Here is a 19,785-nt window from a genome sequence, read left to right as displayed (position 1 = left end):
ACTGACAGTGGTGTTTGCATCGCCTACGCTCATTTGGGCTTAGGACGAGGGAGCATCCGCGGAAATTAGCACGAGGCAGGTTTAAAACTAACAAAAGAAACTGCTTTTTTTATGCAATGTGTAGTTAACTTATAAAATGCATTGCCCCAGGAGGTGGGGGAGGAAGATGGTCATAGAGAAGTAGGGCAGGAAGGGACCTCCAGAGGTCATCTAGACCAGCCCCCCTGCCGGAGGCAGGATCATCCGCATCCAAACCATCCCATACAACAGTGCTTCCCAAACTTTTCCTCAGCATGACCCCATTTATGGCCCATTTCCCCTCGCTCCAAACGCACAGCCCCATGACCTCATCCCCTGATGTTGCGACCACATTTGGGGGGGTGACCCACAGTTTGGGAAGTGCTGCCATACAACTATAATCTCAGCTCTACACAGCGTAGCCAAGTTCAAAGTCATCTGTGAATTTATTCAGTTCCTTTTCATAGATAGAAGCTAGTTAGGCATCTCCACAGTAAGTGTCGTGTGTACATGCACCCAGAGATCGCATGAAAAGGGACTAGATAAAGGGACTTAGCTATGAAAAGGGACTAGATAAATTCACGGAAGATAGGTCTGTTGATGGCTATTGAGCAGAATGGTTGGAGATGTTTCCTCCGGTATCTCTACTGGTGGAAGCCAGGGAGGGTACTGAACATGGGACAGATCATTCAGTTTAGTGCTCTCCCTCTATAGCATCCACCCCTGCCGCCGTCGGGGACAAGACAGCAGGCTAGAAGGACCCGTTACGGCACATCCTATGTTATTATGTCTATAACAGGAACTTTAATTTTCTTTAATCAAATCAGCTAGTATGGAGTCCGAGTACTGAGTTATCTACCTACTACACCGTGGGTGCATCTATACATGAATATTAATGTGACACAATGAGCTCTGTCGCAGCTTGCTCCGGAGTTTATTGCACATTTACACATGCACCCAGGACCGTAGCACGTTGAGCTGAGGGTAGAGCAGCCCTGGCTGGTAGAGGACGCCGGAGGGTCCGCCTGCCAGCCCGGGGCTGTTCCTGCTCAGGTCCACATGCTGCGGAGAGGCTGGCTGGGGCACGAGGGTGCTGCAGTGTGGGGCTAGCCAGCAGGCAGCCCCCCGCACTGAAGCACCTTGTGCCCCAGCCAGCCCTGTCAGTGTCTACACGTGCATTTTGACAGACTGAATAACTCCGCCATACAACAGTACTTGTGTTGGGCAGTAGTATCCTACAGTAGAGTGAATTAGTTTGCTCTGGCCTAATAGCGCCACTCATGTAGACACCAATGCTTTACTGTGAAGCTAATTAGGCAGCTCCACAGTGTCACGCGTGCACGCACCCAGAGGTTGCAGATCATTTCCCCCAAACACAAGATGATGCGTAGAGCGTGATGTACCACTCCACAAGGGTAGGTCGGAGTCTGAAAATAAGTTTGCCCCTACTAACAAGCGGAGGCAATGGTGAGAAGGCTGTTCTGAGTCTCTCGCGCTGCGTGCTGGTTTGCCCAGGCAGGGCCTGCTGCAAAACGATTGCTATTTTTTCTTATTCTTCGTTTTCCTGTGTGGTATTTGACCCTGAGGTAAACTTAGTTTTAAAATCTGGTGTTGAAAAGTTGAACGTTCAGACAGGTAGGATATTCATAGACTCATAAAAGTTAGAGGCTGGAAGGGACCTCACGAGATCATCAGGTCCAGCCCCCCCTGCTCGCTCGGGGGTCGCTTAACTATTCCTAGAATCAAAATCCTCATTAAGAGCAACACATCTTAAGCATATTCATAACATAGGCAACTTTTTCCACTCAGTTCTGGCTGGCGTTCTCAGCTGGGCTGTAACGGGGCTAACTTTACCTAAATGGGTTTGAGGAGGAAAACCTAACAAAAGGTACCTGCGTATGGTGAGGTTTGTGTCTCTTGTCGGGCATTAGCATCACAAAAGTCTAAGAAACCAGGTTTTTAGCAGATAAATCGCACATTTGAGACGGCAGGGGATCATTTTAGATAGCCAGTTTCACTAAGCTATAAAACGTTTGGCCATGCCAAGATCCTCCCTATGCTGCAGTGACTGACTTGTGTTTCAGAACTTGCTGAAGAAAGGCGGCCACACTGAGATCGAACCGGTGAACTTCTGCAAGCTAAAACACCGGGAGACGGACCGGCTGATCGTCATTATTAGGAACGAGGACATATCTTTGCATATTCATAAAGTAGGTTCAGAAACGCATTCCTTGCACCAAGACTGGCAGGCCCGTTTCCAGATACCACAAAGTTCTTACTTTGCCCCTGTTCCAGAAGTAATTGTCACCGTTTGCATGTGTATTGCTCTTGGATTTTGCAGTTTAAAGCTAACAAATGCTTGGCTGAGGGGTTGTTTATAAAAGAAACCCAGCAGGAGTGTAGTCAGGGCCGAGCTTCATTTCTCTTCTTCCATCCTGGATTGCTGAATAGCTAATGACACGCAGGAGTCGCGGCAGAGGCAGGACACTGGTCAGTTGGGTTCGCCTGGTTTAACAGCATCACAGCACCTCGTCCAAGCCTGCACATCAAGGCAGCTTGAGTCGGATCCTGGGCTTCAGGCCCTTTGCTCCTGTCTGCAGGCTCTGAGTGCTCTTTGCAAACTAGCAAAGCCACATCGGGCACTTCAGAGAGGTCTCTGTGCTGGATGCATGTTGGAAGAGCTGCTTCCTGCAATGAGACTCCTCTAGGAGATATTCCTCAGCCAGGAGAAGCCTCTGGGAGTTGTGCAGAAGCTCTGTCCTCCATCCTTTCAGTGTCACCTATTAGCCTGCTCCATGCTAAGCCGTGGCCAGGGACTGAGTATTGAAATTACACCTTTCCTGCCTCCATGTCCAGCACCAGTCTGTCTCTGTTAATCTATAGGTGGGCAAGCTTCTTTGGGTAGATGTGATATCCTTTATTAAATCGACAAAGCAACTCTACAAAGTTGGTCTAATAAAAGATATCACATCTACCCAAAGAAGCTTGCCTGCCTGTGTCCTCAGATCAACACGGCTACAACCAAAAACCATATTAATCTATGGCAGGGGTGGGCAAAATGCAGCCCGGGGGCCGGATGTGGCCTGCTGGGTCGTTCTATCCAGCCTGTGGGGCCCCTAAAACATTTAGAAAATTAATATTTATCTGCCCCTGGCTGCCTGTCATCTGGCCCTCGATGGCTTGCCAAAACTAAATAAGTGGCCCTCCACTTGAAATAATTGCTCGCACCTGATCTATGGGTTTCAGCCCCTGCTCAACTTCAGTTGACCCCACGAACCACCTTGCTTACTGGCCCTGGGCTCACGGGGCTAAGCCCACAATGGGCTCGGGGACCTTGCATACCAGTTAGGCATGTGCCCCCCTCAGTTTAGGGGAGCCCTCCACCCTGCTGTCTCCTAGCCCTAAGGGCACCCAACAGTCCAAGGTCAGAGCATTCCTCGAGGCTGTGGGCACCTCAGCCCCTACTGCAGCATGCATTTATTTATGTGAAGCAGAAGAGCCCCAGCAGGTTTGCAGAATACTCAGTGGCTCCCGGGCAGTCTGGGCTCAAGTCCCTGCTCCCGATCTGATCAAATCAGGAGGGACTTTGAACACAGTCTCCCAGGTCCCAGCTGAGTGCCCTAGGTATGGGCCGTATCCGTAACAAGACACGGGGATGCTATTGCCATTGGTCCGTCAGAAGGGACAGATGCCTGTACTTGGGAAGATCAGTTCATAAGCTTGCTGGACACTCAAAACCAAGGACTTAATGCTGATATTGGGTTTGTGGCACATTATAACTTACCTGATCCCTGAATTCTCCCCGCCCATGAAAGATGAGAATGACCCTCCACCCTTTCAATAGGCCTTGATCTCCCAACAAGCTGCTGCTTTTCTTCTGCTAAGTGTTTGTCTGCTGCCCCTGAGGATTTCGCTCCCTTTTATTACAACCCACGATGCTGTGCTGGCTCTTACTGCTCTGACCTGATGAGGAATGCCTTGCATTCAAAAGCCTGACTCCCTCTATCCCAGCCATGAACTTGTTCCAATAAGAGAGACACCCCCCACAAGCAATCCTTGCCTCTCCCATAATTTCTGGACCGTCACGGCTGCAACATCACTGTAACACTGCTGTGTCCAGGAGAGAGGTCACAGCTCAGAGCCCTGAGTGGGGCTAGCGAGTTGGTGCAGCCTGGATCTAGGCATCCAACTGCTTTTGGGGTCTCCCTCCCTTCAGCATCTCCCACTCAGCTTGGTGGCGTCCACGAGTCCCTTCCTCAGGGCCCTCACTCCTCAGTGCCTGACTCAGGGCAGTGGGTCCCTCCAAGTGCCTCATCTCTCCCACAGTAAGAGGCTCTTTGGGGGTCGCTTAATTATCTAGAGCTAGAGGGGACTGGACTGTGGAGACCTGAGGGTAAAGGACTAAAGCAAGGGACCGTGGTTGAGACCCCAAGACCTCGCATCTCCTGGAAGAGGAAGGAACGAGTCTTCTAGCAGTGGGTGTGAACTCTCACTTGCTAGGAAGCGTGTGTAGGGCATGAAGGATGTGTTTGCCTCTCACAGATCCCTTCCTTGCTGCGGCTAAAGCACTGCCCAAACGTGACCTTTGCGGGAGTGGATGGCCCGGAGGACGTAACGGACCACACCTACCAGGACCTGTTTCACATGGGCGGCTTCGTGGTCTCAGACGAGGAGGTATTAGAAACGGTCACTTTAGGTGAGTTCCACGTTTCCAGCCCCTGCTTCTCCTTTCTTACACGTGGACACGGCTCATTCGTTCCAGGAGGGTATCTTGGAGAGCAGCTGCGGAAACGACGGCTTCAGCTGAATACCGAAGACGGCAAAAATATGGGGACGTGCATATGGCTCTAGGGGGCTTTCACTTGGCCAAACTCAACCTGAGCTGGATTCAGCTAGCAGCCTAGGAAAACGCTACCAATGTTTTTAACCTCTTGAGCCATCGCTGAAAATAAGGGGGGGGAATCTGCTATGTAGGCCTCTGGGTGGCTCATTAAAATCAGGATCACTTCTATCTCGTGCGTAGCGCTGTCTGACGTATCATCCCATTTCATAAGTCTATACCGCCCCAGTGCAGGGCTACAGGGTGCCACACTGAGATGTGTGACGTATGCAACTTCCTCTGAATAGTAGCATAGCCAGCTTTGTGTGGCATGGGGCACGTGCCAATAAACTCTGCCTCTCAGATGAGCTGGCTGATGCACGTACAGTGCCTCGCTATGCTGTCCATGCTACTTCCAGCTTGGAAAGCCAGACGTACAGAACTGGTGTGAAACATCCCAATACAGCAGCCCCCAACACCATCCTCAAGCTCTGTGGATGTGCCCAGAAGCAGCCTCTGATTCTCAGACTCCGCGTTGGGAGGTTTTGTTCTTGCCTAAACGCAGCAGATGCTCTTTCCACAGGTCAACTGAAAGAAATGGTTAAAGCGCTGGAGAAGCTGAATGGTACCGGGCGGTGGCGATGGCTTCTTCACTACAAAGAAAGTAAAAAGCTAAAAGAAGATGTAAGGTAATCGCATCACAGGCCCCCTGGTTTCCCAGTCAGACTCATGGGAAGTCCAGGCTAGAGGCCTGGAAACCATGACATGCAAGGAAAGGTTGAAAGAAGTGGGGTTCGTTAGTCTGGAGGAGAGAAGACTAACAGCGGGGAGATGGAAAGCAGCCTTCCAATATGGAAAGGGTTGTTCCAAAAGAACGGGAATTGACTTATCTCCGTGCCTCGGGGATAGGAAGGAAGCAAAGGGCTTGAATGGCAACAAAAAGGGGCTGAGGTTGGGTATTAGGAAGAATATTCTGAGAGGATGGCTAAGCACGGGGACCGATTAACTAGGAAGGATGGGAAATCTCCATCACGGGATGGTGTGAAGTGCAAGTTAAATGAATACTTTGGCCAGGGGGAATCCAGCGTGAGCAGGAGGTTGATGAGATGATCTCTTGAGGTCTGTCCCAGCCCCTTTTTTCTGTGATTTAAGCTCCAGCCCTTCTGCTTGTCTTCTATCCATTGCCTAAGCAATCCAACAGGGTCTTCAGTTTGGTCTGGTATGGACAGGTAGGGATTGCTATGTAGTGGAGACTGTCATGAAGGCCACATGGTCTGTTCACATTACTTTTTGTTCACTCAGGGTTTTTTTTCCCTGAGAAGCATTTGTTTCTATCAGTTCGTGCTGGAAACTTTAAAATCAGAAATGGGAGAAAAGCAAATAGATATATTTTTTTTTTAAAACCCTGCCTGATACAGATCAGCAAAACCCAAAAAATTCAGAGCCAGACCCACGGTGCACTTTTCCAGTCCTGTTGTGATGTTACAACAGGAGACCTGAGATGGAGGCCTCAGACCCACCCTGGGAACCACTGAGCAGTGGTTGATTTTAGGGTTGTTTTATCAAACTTCCTAAGAGGTCTTTTGGCTTGGAGCTGGTTTGTTGGTTGGTGTGTGGGGTGCAGCGGGAATGGATATAATCACATTAGTGCAGGTTAAAAAAAGCCTAAGAAACATGAGCAGGGGAAGGAGAAAAAACCCTGGGAAAGAGAGCCGGGTGTGGAAGAAAAGCCTCATGATGGCTGTGTCGGATCCGCGGCGTGGCACCATGACTCACGGTTTAAACCTGTCTTCCAACAGGGTGGATTCGAATGCTCATAAAAAGAACTTGATCCTGAAGTCCTGCCAGGGGGTGAATATCGTGGAAGTCCTTCACTACCACCAGTGCGACTCCAAGTCGTCCACCAAATCAGAGTATCTCAAGTGCTTGCTGAACTTGCAGGTGCAGCACATCAGTGCCAGGTTTGCGGTGTATCTCACAGGTAAGAAATCTGCTCGGGGATGTTAGTGCAGTGTCTGCCGCTGCGTGCTTAACCTCAAGACTGAGCCAGGCTACATGCTTATTCTGAGCACGCACTATGCCCACTCGATCTCAACATTAGCTAACGAAATAGCTAGCCTTATTTTGCACCCTATTAAGGCTCTCCCCTTTTTCTCAAAACCACTTAGGTCCCCCTATTAGCAGCCTTGAACTGAACAGGTTCTAGTCGGTTTGGGGCCTTTGAAGCCTTGAAATGAATGGCTGCTAGTCAGTGAGCGACGAGCACCTGTTAGGGGAGGAAGTGGGGTGGAAGGGTTCAGGTTAGGAGTGAGAGGCCATGCTGAGGAAATAGGGTCATACAGAGGCAATGGGCTCAGAATTGGGGTCATGATGAGGAAAAGTTTGGGAAGCACTGATTTACACGTGCAGACACTTACTGCGCAGTAAATTGGTCTACTCCGCAGTTAATTTACCACCTGCAAATGCAGGTAGCAGATGAACTGCGGAGTAGTTACTGCACAGTAAGGCACATGTAGACAGCCGACCTGGAGCAAATTTGCTCCTGGGCAGCAGGGAGTGGGAGATTGCTGCCTGCTGCCGGGGCAGGGGGACACTGTCCCAGCACAGGCTCCACCCCAGTAGCAGGTAGCTCCTGGGGGCAGGGAGCAATCTCTCAGCCCCCACTCTGACCACAGAGCTGAGGCTGGGAGCTCTCTGCTGCCAGGCCCGGGGGACATTGTCCCAGCCCAGGCTCTGCCATCAGAGCCCACCCTGGCAGCAGGGAGCAGTCTCCTATCCCTGTGCTCCCTGCTAGCCACTGGGCTAGCACCCAGGGGGAGCCTGGAGCTCCCCCTGGCTGCTGCAGGGGGGCAGAGCAGGGTGGAAGTTGCCGTCTCTATGTTGCTCCCAAACGCCTGCACATGTAGACGCCTGCCCAGGATGGGTTTACTCTGCAGTAAATTACTGCAGAGTAAACCCATCCAGCAGCATTTGTTTAGGCACACCCACTTTCACCAATAATGCACTGGTCTCGCCAATTAAACAGAGTGCAGTTATGTTATGAAGTAGGCTAAGGACCCTGCCACACGTTCAAATTAAAGCTGGCTAGAAACCAGCTATGAAGTTGTTACACATTTTCAAGCACTACCTTTGTCACTGGTCCGCTCTTCTTATAGCAGGACCGACATTTTTATGGCGTGATAATTACTTTACACATATGGCCGGTCTAAATTATTGTGCAATTACCCAGTTAGTTGTGTGATAACGACTGCACCTGTGGCTGGTCTCACTCTGCACATGTGGCCGGTCTTATTGCGCGATTAACCATGTAAGACGTGGCAGGGCCCCAAAGGATTCTGAGTCGTTTGGTGGTTTAGGTGCTCAGCCCATGTTGATCACAGAGTAAACGATAGGCTAACTGTCAGGACTGGTGTAGTGCAGTGCGGCTCCATGAATGACACCCTTACCCACAGCACGTATAAGAGCAATAGGCTGTTGGTTGTACGGTACCATCCTTATGCCCCAGTCAGTGCAGGTGGCCCACTGTGTTGGGTGCTTTACTGTCTTCAAATGGCTGATGGCCTATGGAAGATGACAGCCAGTGGGAAGGAAGCATACCACGAGGCGGGGGAAGCCTGCATGCGTTTGAAGGTGGCTCTGGGCTCTCTTCTGAACTTTCTCCTGCAATAACACACCCATGCAGACATGCGTGTAGAGCAAGGGCTTCAGTTATCACAAAGCTTCTGAAGGAGGCAAACTGTGGGCCTGAAAGTGTCTGCTAGGGGCCGGGAACAGCCCTTCTGTTTTATCCCCAGCTACGTTACTGTTGGACTTCTCCACTCTAAGTCTCCCAACCTCCCTGCCCTGCGACTTGCCCGTGTGTCCAGTAATTATGGAGCTGAGACGATGCCTGCCTTGCAGAGGCCTCTCTGACCTGTAACAACCTTCAAGACCCTTGAGGTTCTCCTGTTCTAACCTCACCAGCCATTCACCAGAGCAGAGTAGAAGATAGATGGGGGCTCTGAAACAGCTTCACCTCCAACCTTTTGCACAGACTCCGGTCACACGTGCCCCAAGATAACCGCACGCTGAGGCATTAGAGCTCTGAGCCCTGCACACATGCTGTCCTTCATAGCTAGGAAGGTGGAGCACAGGGTTCGCGCCCAGCTGCGAGTCTGTAGCTGGAAGACGAAGAGGGCCCAAGCCAGAAGCCACGGCTCTGCTTCTCAGTAGCGGCCTAGAAAACGGCGAGTTCCCCCTTCCCCGGGACGGGCGATTGCGTGTTTGACAGGCAGGTTTCATTATCGCTCACCAGAGTGCGGTAGCGGTGTTGCAGCCATGATGGTCCAGGCCATGATTAGCTTGGTCTTATCTTTTATAGGCAGAGCAGTTGGTCCAACAAAAGGTATCGCCATAACAGGGTGAGTAGAAATCATAGAGAAGTCAGGCTGGAAGTGACCTCCAGAGGTGATCTGGTCCAACCCCCCTGCGTGAGGCAGGATGAATTGTCTAGCTGGCAACTTCCTTGGCGTGTTTCAAGATCCATCCATGTATTTCCTTTATTGTATGATTGGTTGCTCAGTGGTTATTCCCAAAGCACGCTCCATCAACCTGCTGGCACCCATGAATCCCAGTGCCCTCGGAGGTGGACGCGTCCACCCAACACATGGATCGCTTGCCTGGGTAGATCTGTAGCAATGCCGACTTACCGGAGGTTTTTCTCTAAGGAAAAAAAGAGCAGACTCGTTTTATCACACGCATTTTCACCGCTCGACTTTTTTTCCCCACTCACAGATAAGCCTAGCGTCAGCAGAGAGGTCTTTGAAAGCAAAGGGATCCTCGTGGTGGACGTGAACACCTTCATCGGCACCGTGCAGAAGGTGGCCGCCCCCTTTAAAAAAAGCTACTGGTAAGGAGGGATTACTGGTACCGGAGGGCTTATGTGGGTGAGCACTCCCAAGGAGCGTGCCCATGCCCGCGCTGGGGGTGCTGACCTGCAGAAGCAGCAGATCAGCTAGTAGATCTGTTAATGGGAGACTTGTAAATCGTGGAGGGGACGTGCCCATCTTCTCACGCGTGAGGCAGCAGAGTCCTAGCGCTGCCTGCGGGAACTCTTCTGGGGGCTCGTTTACACCCTTCGAGCTTGTGACTCGGTTCTTTCCCTCCCTCGTTGCTGGAGCTTGCGTGCTCAGCGTTTCCACCTGGTGCCTGGAGACTGGGAACTACAGCTGTATCTGGAGCCTTCAGGGATGTCCTCTCCAAGCTCTGGAGCGTCCGGGATGCCACTTGTTGCTGCCTGTTGCCTTAGCACCTGGCGGCAAAGGCTTGTGAGCCACAGCCACCAGGGAGTTAGACTGGAGGAGGCCCTGTGCTACAGCTGTAGCACCCTGCCAGGAGCTGGCAGAGGGGAGCAGCAGGTGCTCGGCCTGCACACGTCCTGCTCAGCTCGTGCCCGTTCCCCACCGGGCTGGTCGCTGGGTCAGGTGCCCGCTGTCCCCAGGGCAGCGCCATGTTTTGAGCCATGTGTGCAAGGCACAGAGCTACCTCCTGCTGGCAGATCACTCATCTGTCTGAGATCCCCAGTCTGCACCTGCCACTGCCTCGGCTCCAGCTCCCTCCTCCCCTCTACCCATGCCTCCCTCCTGTTTAACAAGGGCACGAGCTGTCTGAGGGTTGGCGAGGGAAGAAGCAGGTCTGACAGACCAAGCAGCCAGACATCTGCGTTACCCTTTGCTGTCCTTGTCCGTTCACTGATCAGCTGAGACAAGGCAGGAGAACGTGGCGGCGTCCTGCTGATTAAACTGAGGCCTGGCCCTCTGTTAGGCAGAACAGTGTCAGAAGGAGGTTAGCAGATCCTGCTTTGACAGCAGGCAACTGCTCCATGCTGGGCCTGAGTCCCTTCCTCGCTGCCTTGCACTGGGATGAGCAAGCCCCTCCTCAGCCACCCTCTCCTGGGCAGAGAAGCGAAGGGAAGGTGTAAGAGAAGGGCAGTGAAGCCCCACAGCTGTGCCTGAGCCCGGCACTAGGTCCTTTGCAAGCTGATGCTGCATCCTGGGAAGGGAAGAGACCTCCTTAATTTGCAAGGGGCAAATAGCTTCCTGGTGCGAGCGAGGGCAAGGACAGCTAAGGGTAGGGCAGGCACCCCTTCGTGGCTCAGCCCTGGGGACCTTTTCTGAAAAGCTCAGAGGAACCCAGCTGTGGACACAGCAAGAGCCCAACTCTCCTAGCGCTACGCAGGTGCCTGAGTTCAGCCCAAAAAACCCCAAAGCCTTGCTAGACTTATCCATCTGCCCTTATGCCGGGATGGTCCAAGCTAACGCTGCTCAGCCCACAGCTCTGAGCTAAGTGTCGGGCTTCAGCCGGTCGCTTGGTATTGTGCTACGGCGGCGGCATCATGCAAACTCCATCCCCAAGACAAGCGCCTGTGCCGGCAGCCTGCCCCGCATCCACACCTTGCTGGACTGTCGTGGGTTTTTCTTGGACCGGAGAATGCTTGCGCAGTTCGCCTCCAGGGTTGCGTTTGGTGGTGGCTCACACCGACTGCTCGTGTCTCTGAGCCGGTCCCAAGTTTCACTGCGGTAGTCATCATAGAAGTAGGCTGGAAGGGATCTCCAGGGGTCACATCTAGCCCAACCTCCTGCCTGAGGCAGGATTGCCCCTATCCAACCCATCGTCTGTTCTTTGTGCAATTACTGTCACTCCTACCACAACACGTCACACCCGGAGAACCACAGCAGCCAACGTCCTGCTTCCACGCAGCTGCATGCAGCGGGTTGACCCGCTCTCATCCCCGGTCCCAAGGGCTGTCTGGGCGACCTTACTGCCATGAGGACCTACTGCCAAGTAACACTCGTTTTGTTCTAGGTGACGGAAGTCGAGCCCAGGCCTCACCGCCCCCAGCGAGGACGGAGAACAAAGTGGAGCTCATTGCTATGCTTTTAAGCTTTTGAGATGGAAAGAACTTTATTCTTTCAGGTCCTGCGACTGCACAATAAACCCCCCGTGCAGAAAGAACAGGTGACTTCCCTTCCTTTTAGTTGGGTAGATTTTTAGACTGTATTTAAGGCTGGTCAGTCAGAAGCTTTCTTACGATGCTATCGGCCCCCAATCCCGGGTTGCTTAGAGAGGTATTTTAACATATGCAATGTTTTAAATTATTTTATTTTCCAAAGGGGAGTGTTTGTTAACTGAATCAAGACCAGAGGAAGCAAAACGATTTACTTGACAGCTGGGAGCGATGCCAGTCCATCCCAGCAAGCTGTTTCTATACCTGGGCGCTCATGTACATATGTACACAACATGCATGTTGTATGAGCGGGCGGGAGGGGAGGGGAGGGGAGGGACAGGGGGAGGTTGTACATTTTAGATGGCTGTTGAGGATTACTGCTCTGGCAGTCGGTCTGCGACAGCCCAATCGACACTACAGGTCAAGTTGCTGCGGTCTTTTTTTTTTAATGGTACTGTCACACTATTGGACCTCCTTTATTTTCCACCATACGGAAATCTTGTAAATAGGACAACCGGATGCCGAAACCAAGAGCACATATTTATGGCCTTCCACAAAGCCGCCGGATTGAAAGGCCCATTCAGCACTAAAGCAACGTTTGTAAGATACGTTCCCGATGTATTTGGAAGATGTTTTTGTAACTAATCTTTCTTTTTTTTTTTAATAAAAGTGAACAAGAAACGCAGCTGTGTACAGGACACCTTTGTACAGAGTTTGACTAATAAAACAGGAAAATGACACCTCTCTCCTAGACCGTGCCTGTCTTCATTTAGGGTTTTCTTGACAGAGGCTGCAGTAGAGACGAGCGAAGTGTTTTGCCCACGCGCCAGAGTTCAGGAATCCTGTGTTCTGCCTCCCGAGACCTTCCTTTGGTTTAGGAAGAAATGGCTCAGGGGTTTAAGGGCTCCGCCTAGGTTAGGATAATGCTGAGCAGAAACTTGAATCCAGGAGACGACCTGAGCCACAAAGGCCTTTGGCTAGTTTAGACTACAAACATCATTTTTTTGTGAGCTTGAGAAATGTTTCAGTGAAGCTTTCAATTGGCACGTGGATGCCTACGACCGGCGCTGGTGTTTGAGCCAACCGGTCGTTTTCTGACCGCTGTCTTGCTAAACACCCGTCACCATTTTGAAGTGAGGAGCGATCCATAAGGTATTAATTAGTTCCTGTCACAGGCCCTCTTGTCTACATCTCTTGAACAAAAAATACTATGATAGTTGCCTACTAGGTGGTAACCCAGTTTGATCCCAGCTCTCAGTAGGTGCAAGAGCAATGACCTGACTGACCCCTGCAGCAGAAACTAGAGCACTTGTACCATGTGTGATGGCATTCAGGTCTTTGATGTGCCCCTCAACTTCTGCACCACCTGTGCTCTCATCTGGTTTCCCTCTTGCCCGACGGGAGTAACTCAACCAGCTCCAAAAGGCCGAATTATGGTTTACACGACTCCCAGTTCACAATAAGAAAAATGCAAACAGTTGCTTGCACATGCAAGGAGCAGTGGAAACGCTGAAGAGCAGGACTGATCAAAGATGTTTTAGGGGGAGGAGCGGGGTTGGGGGGAGCCTACCTTGTCGTTTTAGAAGCAATCAACTTTGCACAGGGAAGATCCTTTTCCAGAAGCTGAAAGAGTCCAAGTCTATTTCTCCTCCCAGCACAGACACAGAAGCTGTTCATTTACCTGCCTGTGGAGACGGCACCTGTGAAGGTGTCACCTCTCCCCTCTGCTTCCCCGAAAGGGACAAGTGGCTTAATACTGAAGGCTCGTAGGCAGGAGACCTGGCACCTGAAGAGATAGCAGGGTTACAACAAAGCATTTCAAGTCAAGCGAGCACAACTTGCAACACAAAAGTAAAAAAAACTCAGGCTCGCAGAGTTGGTCTCCTACAACAGCCAGCCCTACAAAAACTCCCCCTTTGTTTCACCGCCCTTTCCAACGGCATAAAAAGCTGAAGTTTTTAGAAGAGGGTACGGTAAAGTACATTCTTCTCATGGCTTAAATTGCCACCTGGCAGCAAGCTCTCCCAAAGGTTACCAACACGAAAAGCAGTAGACCCAGACAAGGAACTAAGACGTTAGAGTACTCTTTGTGCCAATGGCAATTAATAGATGTATTCGAAAAATGCCGTTCAGGGACCGAGGGCCTGCCCAGAACCAGTATCAAGTGTTTAACGGAGTTGAAGAACACTATCCTTGTCTGCATGTTTGAATTGGTGGCAATGCATGAGAGAGGCTCCCAAGAAGGCTCTTACCCCAAGAAAAAGGACCTTCCTACCTCTTAAACCATCAGCAGCCGCTAATTGTAGTAGGCCTTCAGAAGGGCTCTGATCTTTAAAGCTCTGCTAGCATTGAGTCAGCCACTAGGATCAGGGCATTTAATTTCCCCCACCCCAACCCTGCACTTTGCTGGTACTAACCAGTGCTAGCGCACCTGATGGGACAAGCTGAAGATGGAAATCAACTGCCTAGGTTACAAGAAGCCAGGCTGAGCTGCCCTTGATAATAGCAGGTGTAACAACGGAAACATTTCCAAGTGAAAGGCATTTAGGAATACCCTCGTGCTATTCCTGGTTGGAACGGATAAAAACGCTGCTAAGTCCTCCAGCAAGAGCCCAGGGGTGCTATTGTGGCAAGTTGTAGGTCCTCACATGGTTGGGGGGGGGAGGAGGAGTCCAGAGATGTCTGGGGCTCCCAAATACCCTGCATCTCTCCTCCCCTTTGCAGGGGAGAGGAAAGGGGATTGGAGCTGGCTCTGGCATCAGCAGAGGCACTTGAAACCCAGCTCCTGCACAGTGCCCACACACCCGTAACCAAGTGCTCGGAGCAGTGCTTGGTTTAAAGAGGTGCTCCGGTGGAGGGTCTCGGGCCCTTTCAAACAGCACGTGCATCTGCTCCTTAGTTTGGGTGTCCCGATTTCTTTCAGAAGCTACTACAAGTATCCCCGGCAGGGGCTCTGCTCCTCTTGCAGAAGCCACGCTCCGTGCACAGCTCACCTGCCTGCTGCTTCTGGCCGACAGCTCAGCAGTGCTGGAGATTCAGCGTTTAACTAACAGTTGCATTTGGACTCGAGTCGCATTCAGGCCAAGACAAAAGCCAGCTTTGCACAGGACAGAGTGGGGAGGGCTAGCAGCCCATGTCAAGTCTTAGCACTCCCCCTCCTGGCCGAGTTGGGCTCCAGCTGGGGCAGCTGTCACTGCTGGCATTTTGAAGGGGGTAAGAGCTCTCTAGTGGAGCTCCTACCTCAGAAACACTCCTGAGAACAAGAGGGTTTGCTACCATCTAGAAATGGACAGACAGAAGTAGCTTACAGAGAGGCCTGCAAGACATTAGGCAGTCAGGCCCCTTACCCAACATCCAGCTGGACTGTTTTTTACACTTTCAAACCAAGATGCTGCACTGCTTGCAGGTCTACACCAGGCAAGGGAGACTTGGAGCTCAAATCAGTCCTGGCATGGCCACAGGGAGAGCTGTGCTCAGACCTGGCCACCAGCACAGCTTTACCCTTCCCCATTAATGGCTGTAACAGCACACGAGGGCATGCGAGCCAGGGCCAGGTGCGATTCAGCATAGCAGTGCTCGGTCCTCTCCCCTACCTGAGCAGGGAGGCCGATGAGTACTTGCCAGCAAAATGCAGACTTCCTTTAGAAACAGCTGTAGCGGAAAGAAAAAAAAAAAAAAAACGCCAAGGAAGTCTGCTTTTTGCTATTATTAAGGCTTGTATGCCAAGCGCTTGCTTCACAGTGGCAGCAAGACCGCTTGGAGATCTCGGGGAAAGTGGCTGCCCTTTGTACACTATGGGAGCGAATCAGACCAGAGCACAGGACTGGTTTCCAGAATTTGGCTTTACTTCGCAGTACAGAAATCATTTGGAGCCTTCAAGAGACATCAGAAGCACAGGCTCTGTCATATCAATACTGCAGTGCAGTTTGGTCCATCCAAAAAAGCCACATGGGTACAGAAAATACTTTCACATCTTGCCTGCTTTGTAATTTGTTCTCTCAATTTTATTGGATTAAAACACAAAGGAACCTTTAGGCACAGTTGTGTTCCAACTGATGTAAACTGTTTTAGAAGCTGAAGTGTGGGTTAGGCCCTGTGCCCAGAACTACGCCAACAGTTGCTGCTACAAGAGAGGTGGGCTTTGTCCATAATACAACTTGCCACAGAGTTAAGATTGATGGGTAAGACTTTAGGGATGCTGTCCACAGCAATGGAGTGCTCAGCTGAGGTGTTTCTCGATATCAGGTCTGAATGACATCTGTCAAGGTTACTAATACACCAGAAGCACATCATGGTGAAGTATGTTTACAAATGATTAAAAATACAAGATTTTTAAAAAAAAAAAAAAAAAAAAAAAAAAAAAAAAAAAAAAAAAAAAAAAAAAAAAAGTAACACAGCTGTCAATGAGTTATTTCAGTATGCACCAACACCTAAGTCTGACAAACAGTCTGCTGTTTGCTTACAAGGTTAGTAATGGTTAAGTCAGGTCAGTCATCTGGACAGCAACCCTACTAGAATGAAATAGTTAAACACATGATATCCAGAAGGGGAGCATTTAACAGTGCAGTACTCTTCAATCTCTCAGAGATGTGATTACAAAAGCAGGCCTTACAATATTGAATTTCATACAGTGTTCATTAAGTTCCTTATATATTCATATTAGCCAATTTAAATTTCTCCTAATTAGACATTTGCTCATTACTGCTGTTCCTCCTCCCCATAGATATCGTTTTTCTTGCGCTTCATTTCTTCAAAGTCAAAATCTGATCCCATCATCCGCTTATAAATATCTTTGATGTCGTCGCATGTCGTCTCAAAGTGAGTGGTAGCATCATAAGTGCGAGAAATAAAGATCTGGAAAAAGAAGTTCCACAGCTTAGTGTCTCCACTTTCTCCCCTTACACACAGACATAGCAATCTGGCTGTTGGCCGTTCATACTAACCTGGCTTTCGGTTCCCAAGTCAGTTGGCGCAAACAGGTCGCTGATGCTAACAAACCTACGAGAGAAGACATTTTTTAGCTTGCCTTTAATTACCCAATTCTTCAGGATACCAATACAAGGACCTCCCCACTGCGAAGAGGCCAAGTCAGTTTTCAAGTGCCAGGACAGAGGCAAGAGCTGACCATGAAGCTCCAAGAGCTGGAAAAGGAAAAGGAAAAGGAAATCAAGGGCCCCAACATGCAATCAACTAGGCAACTCGGCGACAGAGACCCGATGCCAAAGGAGTCTCTACCCCACGTCCTCAAGGTCCAAGGACAAGTCTGCCACCATCGCAGTAGCGACAGTCCAAGTCAGCCAGATTTCTGATGCATAGGAGCAGCTAAGAGACCGACAGCTGGGGCAAGCAGGAAAGCTTACTTCTGTTCAATCGGCTCCAAGAGATCCAGGGCAGGTTTGATTTCTCTCTCGGGATCTGCCGTTTCCACGGTGGTGCTAACAATGGCAATGTACTTCCCTTGTGCAGCCACGTTGTGCGCAGAAGAGATCATGCAGACATAGATATCTAGGATGACATACAAAAAGTAGTCAGAGGTTGTTCATACCATGCATCAGCTGATCTCCTAAGTGGTTACGCTGGCAGGGACTTAAGATGTTAACCGAAATTAACTACGTAAGTACGTGGCCCACAAGAAGTATCCATCCAGGTGTCGGTCCCATTCATTCCAGTGCCTTAAGGGTCATTAGAGAGAGGACAAGACAGACTCTTCTGTGGCCATGGAAGAGCAGCAGCCTCAAGCTACAGCAGAAGTAGTTTAAGTTGGCAATTAGGAGGAACTTTCCAGCTACGAGGGCGGTCAAGCACTGGAACAGGCTACCGAAAGTGGTTGTGGAATCTCCCTCCGTGCTCTTGAAAACCCTCAGGCTAAACAGGCGCTGGGCTGGGATAGTTGAGTCAGGGATGATATCGCCTTGAGCAGAGGCCTGAACTAGAGGACCTTGTGGGGTCCCTTCTAGCCCTGTTTTTAGAAGCATGTCAAAGGATCTAGGAAAGAACCTTTGATTCAAAGGCGTTCAACATACACCCTCCGATAGAGATCCACAGCTGTAAGGCAGAAACCTGAACCCAGCAGGAACCAAATTCATCCTTCTGCCTCCATTGCTTGAGCTGAGCAAGTCCACTGCCGACTCAAAGGAGGACACCGCATTGGAGAGCTGAAGACTGTGCAGCTCCAGCTGTGTCCAGGAGAGGGCAGCCTGGCCCCAATCCACACTGCACAACCCCTCCTCGAGTTGTAGGCACGAGGCTTAAACCAGTCAGACATGTTTAACCTGGTTTAAGCGATTCCAATTAAAAAACAAAAAAACCCCCTCAGAGATGGCTTTTAAAAAGCAGAAAGTTCCACTCTGTCTTACACACTTGCCTCGAAATGCAATCACTTTGGATTCAGATAAAAGACTAAACTGATGGGATTGTTAGTTCAGACCCCCAAAACATAGGCCAAGTCAAAACTACAGATTTCACTGGACTCTTAAACACTTGGAGCTCAAGAACAAGGTTCTAGTCCTTTTGAGAAGCCTTCTGATCACTGATCAAACATACAGAGCCGTTTGAACGCTGGCTCTGTAGTTGTGGGTATGCTGAGTGTGTCTGCACGTGCAATTAATGTGACTGAATAAACTCTGGCCGAGTCAAAGTAAACTAATCCCGACATTACCATCTACATGTGCGTTTATGCACTGTAATTTACTCCTCCATCAGATGAAACCCGTGTCCAGCAAGACTATTCTACAGTGGGATAAATTAACCTACTGTGCCCTTACTGTGGCACACGTGCAGTAAAATGTTACTGTCTACATAGCAAAGTAGTCTCCTGTGCTGTAAAGTGCACGTGTAGACACGCCCACTGTGACAAGTGGTGATGGTTTCTAGATGCCCCAATGCTGCTGTCACTTAACGGCTAGTAACTATCCTCTGCACCAAGAGAGAATCCAACTACTACGGGAGATGGCCAGGAACACACACGCATGGGAAAGAGCTCAGGAGCCATCACTATGCAGTAAGCATGGTGTTTTCTTTGCTCATTCAGTGTCCATTCAACTCCAACGACAGCAGTGCAAAGCAAAAGAAGAAACTGAACCTAAATGAGACCAGAGTCCTGTTCATACCCTTTGAGGGAAAGCACCAAGGAGAGAACGTGTGCAGTTTTTCCAAGAAACTGAAGCCGCAGCTGATAGAAGTAAGAGATGAGAAGAGCTGGGCCAGGCCACAGCAGCATCCACAATCCTCCAAGGAGGAAGCATATGTGGGGAAGACACTGACAGACAGAAGAGCTATCACAATCTTGTGAGGCTGATTTCCTAAAGCTATTCTCTGTGGCTGTAAGGGACAGGACTAAAAGCAATAGCCTGCAGCAGAGAAACGTAGTAAGATTACAAAGCAATCTCTCTAGGAGAATGGTTACAAAGTGGAAGGGGTCACACTTAAGCTATGGACTCCACCACTTCTGGAAATGTTCCAAGACCAGGTTGGACAGACACTTGACCAGGATGGTTTATGCTGCTAGTTAAGCTTAACCAAAAAAAGATCTCATGAGGTCCCTTTCAGTCCCACTTTTTCTAGGAGACCAAACTTCCACGACAAACTATTAGTTTTGTTAAATCTCTGACTTCATTAAGTCTTACGAGCATCCAGTTGGCACAAGGACAGGCACTTAATATGATTTAAGGAACACGCCAGCCTAACACAAAAGTGCTCAGCACACCAACAGACAGGCAGGTAGCAGCCAATCTTCCCCACACACCTGATTTCCGGTTGACCTGATTCTGTGGAATGATGATCTGGCACGAGTTGGCATCGTTCGTGTTCTTGATTGGGTGGCTTAAGATGCAGATTACTCGAATCACTTGACCAACCCTTGTTACACGATCCGAAACATAACTGGGGTCGCAGATGAGTTGTTTGCAGCGGGCAACCTGCCAAGGACAGAAAGAAAGAGTGCAATGAATTCCCTCAAGCAAGA

At 50.1% G+C, this 19,785-nt stretch overlaps 2 protein-coding genes across 6 annotated transcripts in view; one reads left to right on the top strand and one right to left on the bottom strand.

Annotated features, from left to right (window-relative positions):
• FAM208B (family with sequence similarity 208 member B) overlaps positions 1-16,149 on the top strand; it is a 59,175-nt gene extending 43,026 nt beyond the window's left edge. For 4 of the 5 annotated variants that reach the window (XM_025191453.1, XM_006035298.3, XM_025191455.1 and 1 more), the window contains 6 exons: positions 2,103-2,228; positions 4,561-4,714; positions 5,421-5,526; positions 6,637-6,818; positions 9,611-9,725; positions 11,681-16,149. In XM_025191453.1, the coding sequence (XP_025047238.1) occupies positions 2,103-2,228; positions 4,561-4,714; positions 5,421-5,526; positions 6,637-6,818; positions 9,611-9,725; positions 11,681-11,684 (687 nt within the window). In that variant the 3' untranslated portion in view covers positions 11,685-16,149. Of the gene's footprint in view, positions 1-2,102; positions 2,229-4,560; positions 4,715-5,420; positions 5,527-6,636; positions 6,819-9,610; positions 9,730-11,680 lie in introns of those variants that run through there. The other variant, XM_014525518.2, reaches the window with a different exon arrangement.
• A 13-nt stretch (positions 16,150-16,162) lies between these two features.
• Positions 16,163-19,785, bottom strand: part of GDI2 (GDP dissociation inhibitor 2) — a 13,940-nt gene continuing 10,317 nt past the window's right edge. Inside the window, exons 7-10 of the mRNA XM_014525520.2 lie at positions 19,567-19,738; positions 17,183-17,327; positions 16,766-16,820; positions 16,163-16,676 (exon numbers count right to left, since the gene is read on the bottom strand). Of these exons, the coding sequence (XP_014381006.1) occupies positions 16,521-16,676; positions 16,766-16,820; positions 17,183-17,327; positions 19,567-19,738 (528 nt within the window). The 3' untranslated portion in view covers positions 16,163-16,520. The remainder of the gene's footprint in view (positions 16,677-16,765; positions 16,821-17,182; positions 17,328-19,566; positions 19,739-19,785) is intronic.

The sequence above is a fragment of the Alligator sinensis genome, unplaced genomic scaffold (assembly GCF_000455745.1).
Source record: "Alligator sinensis unplaced genomic scaffold, ASM45574v1 scaffold1056_1, whole genome shotgun sequence".
NCBI classification, from domain to species: domain Eukaryota; kingdom Metazoa; phylum Chordata; order Crocodylia; family Alligatoridae; genus Alligator; species Alligator sinensis.
Note: the sequence above shows the minus strand (reverse complement) of the source record. Positions and strands in the feature narration are given on the sequence as shown.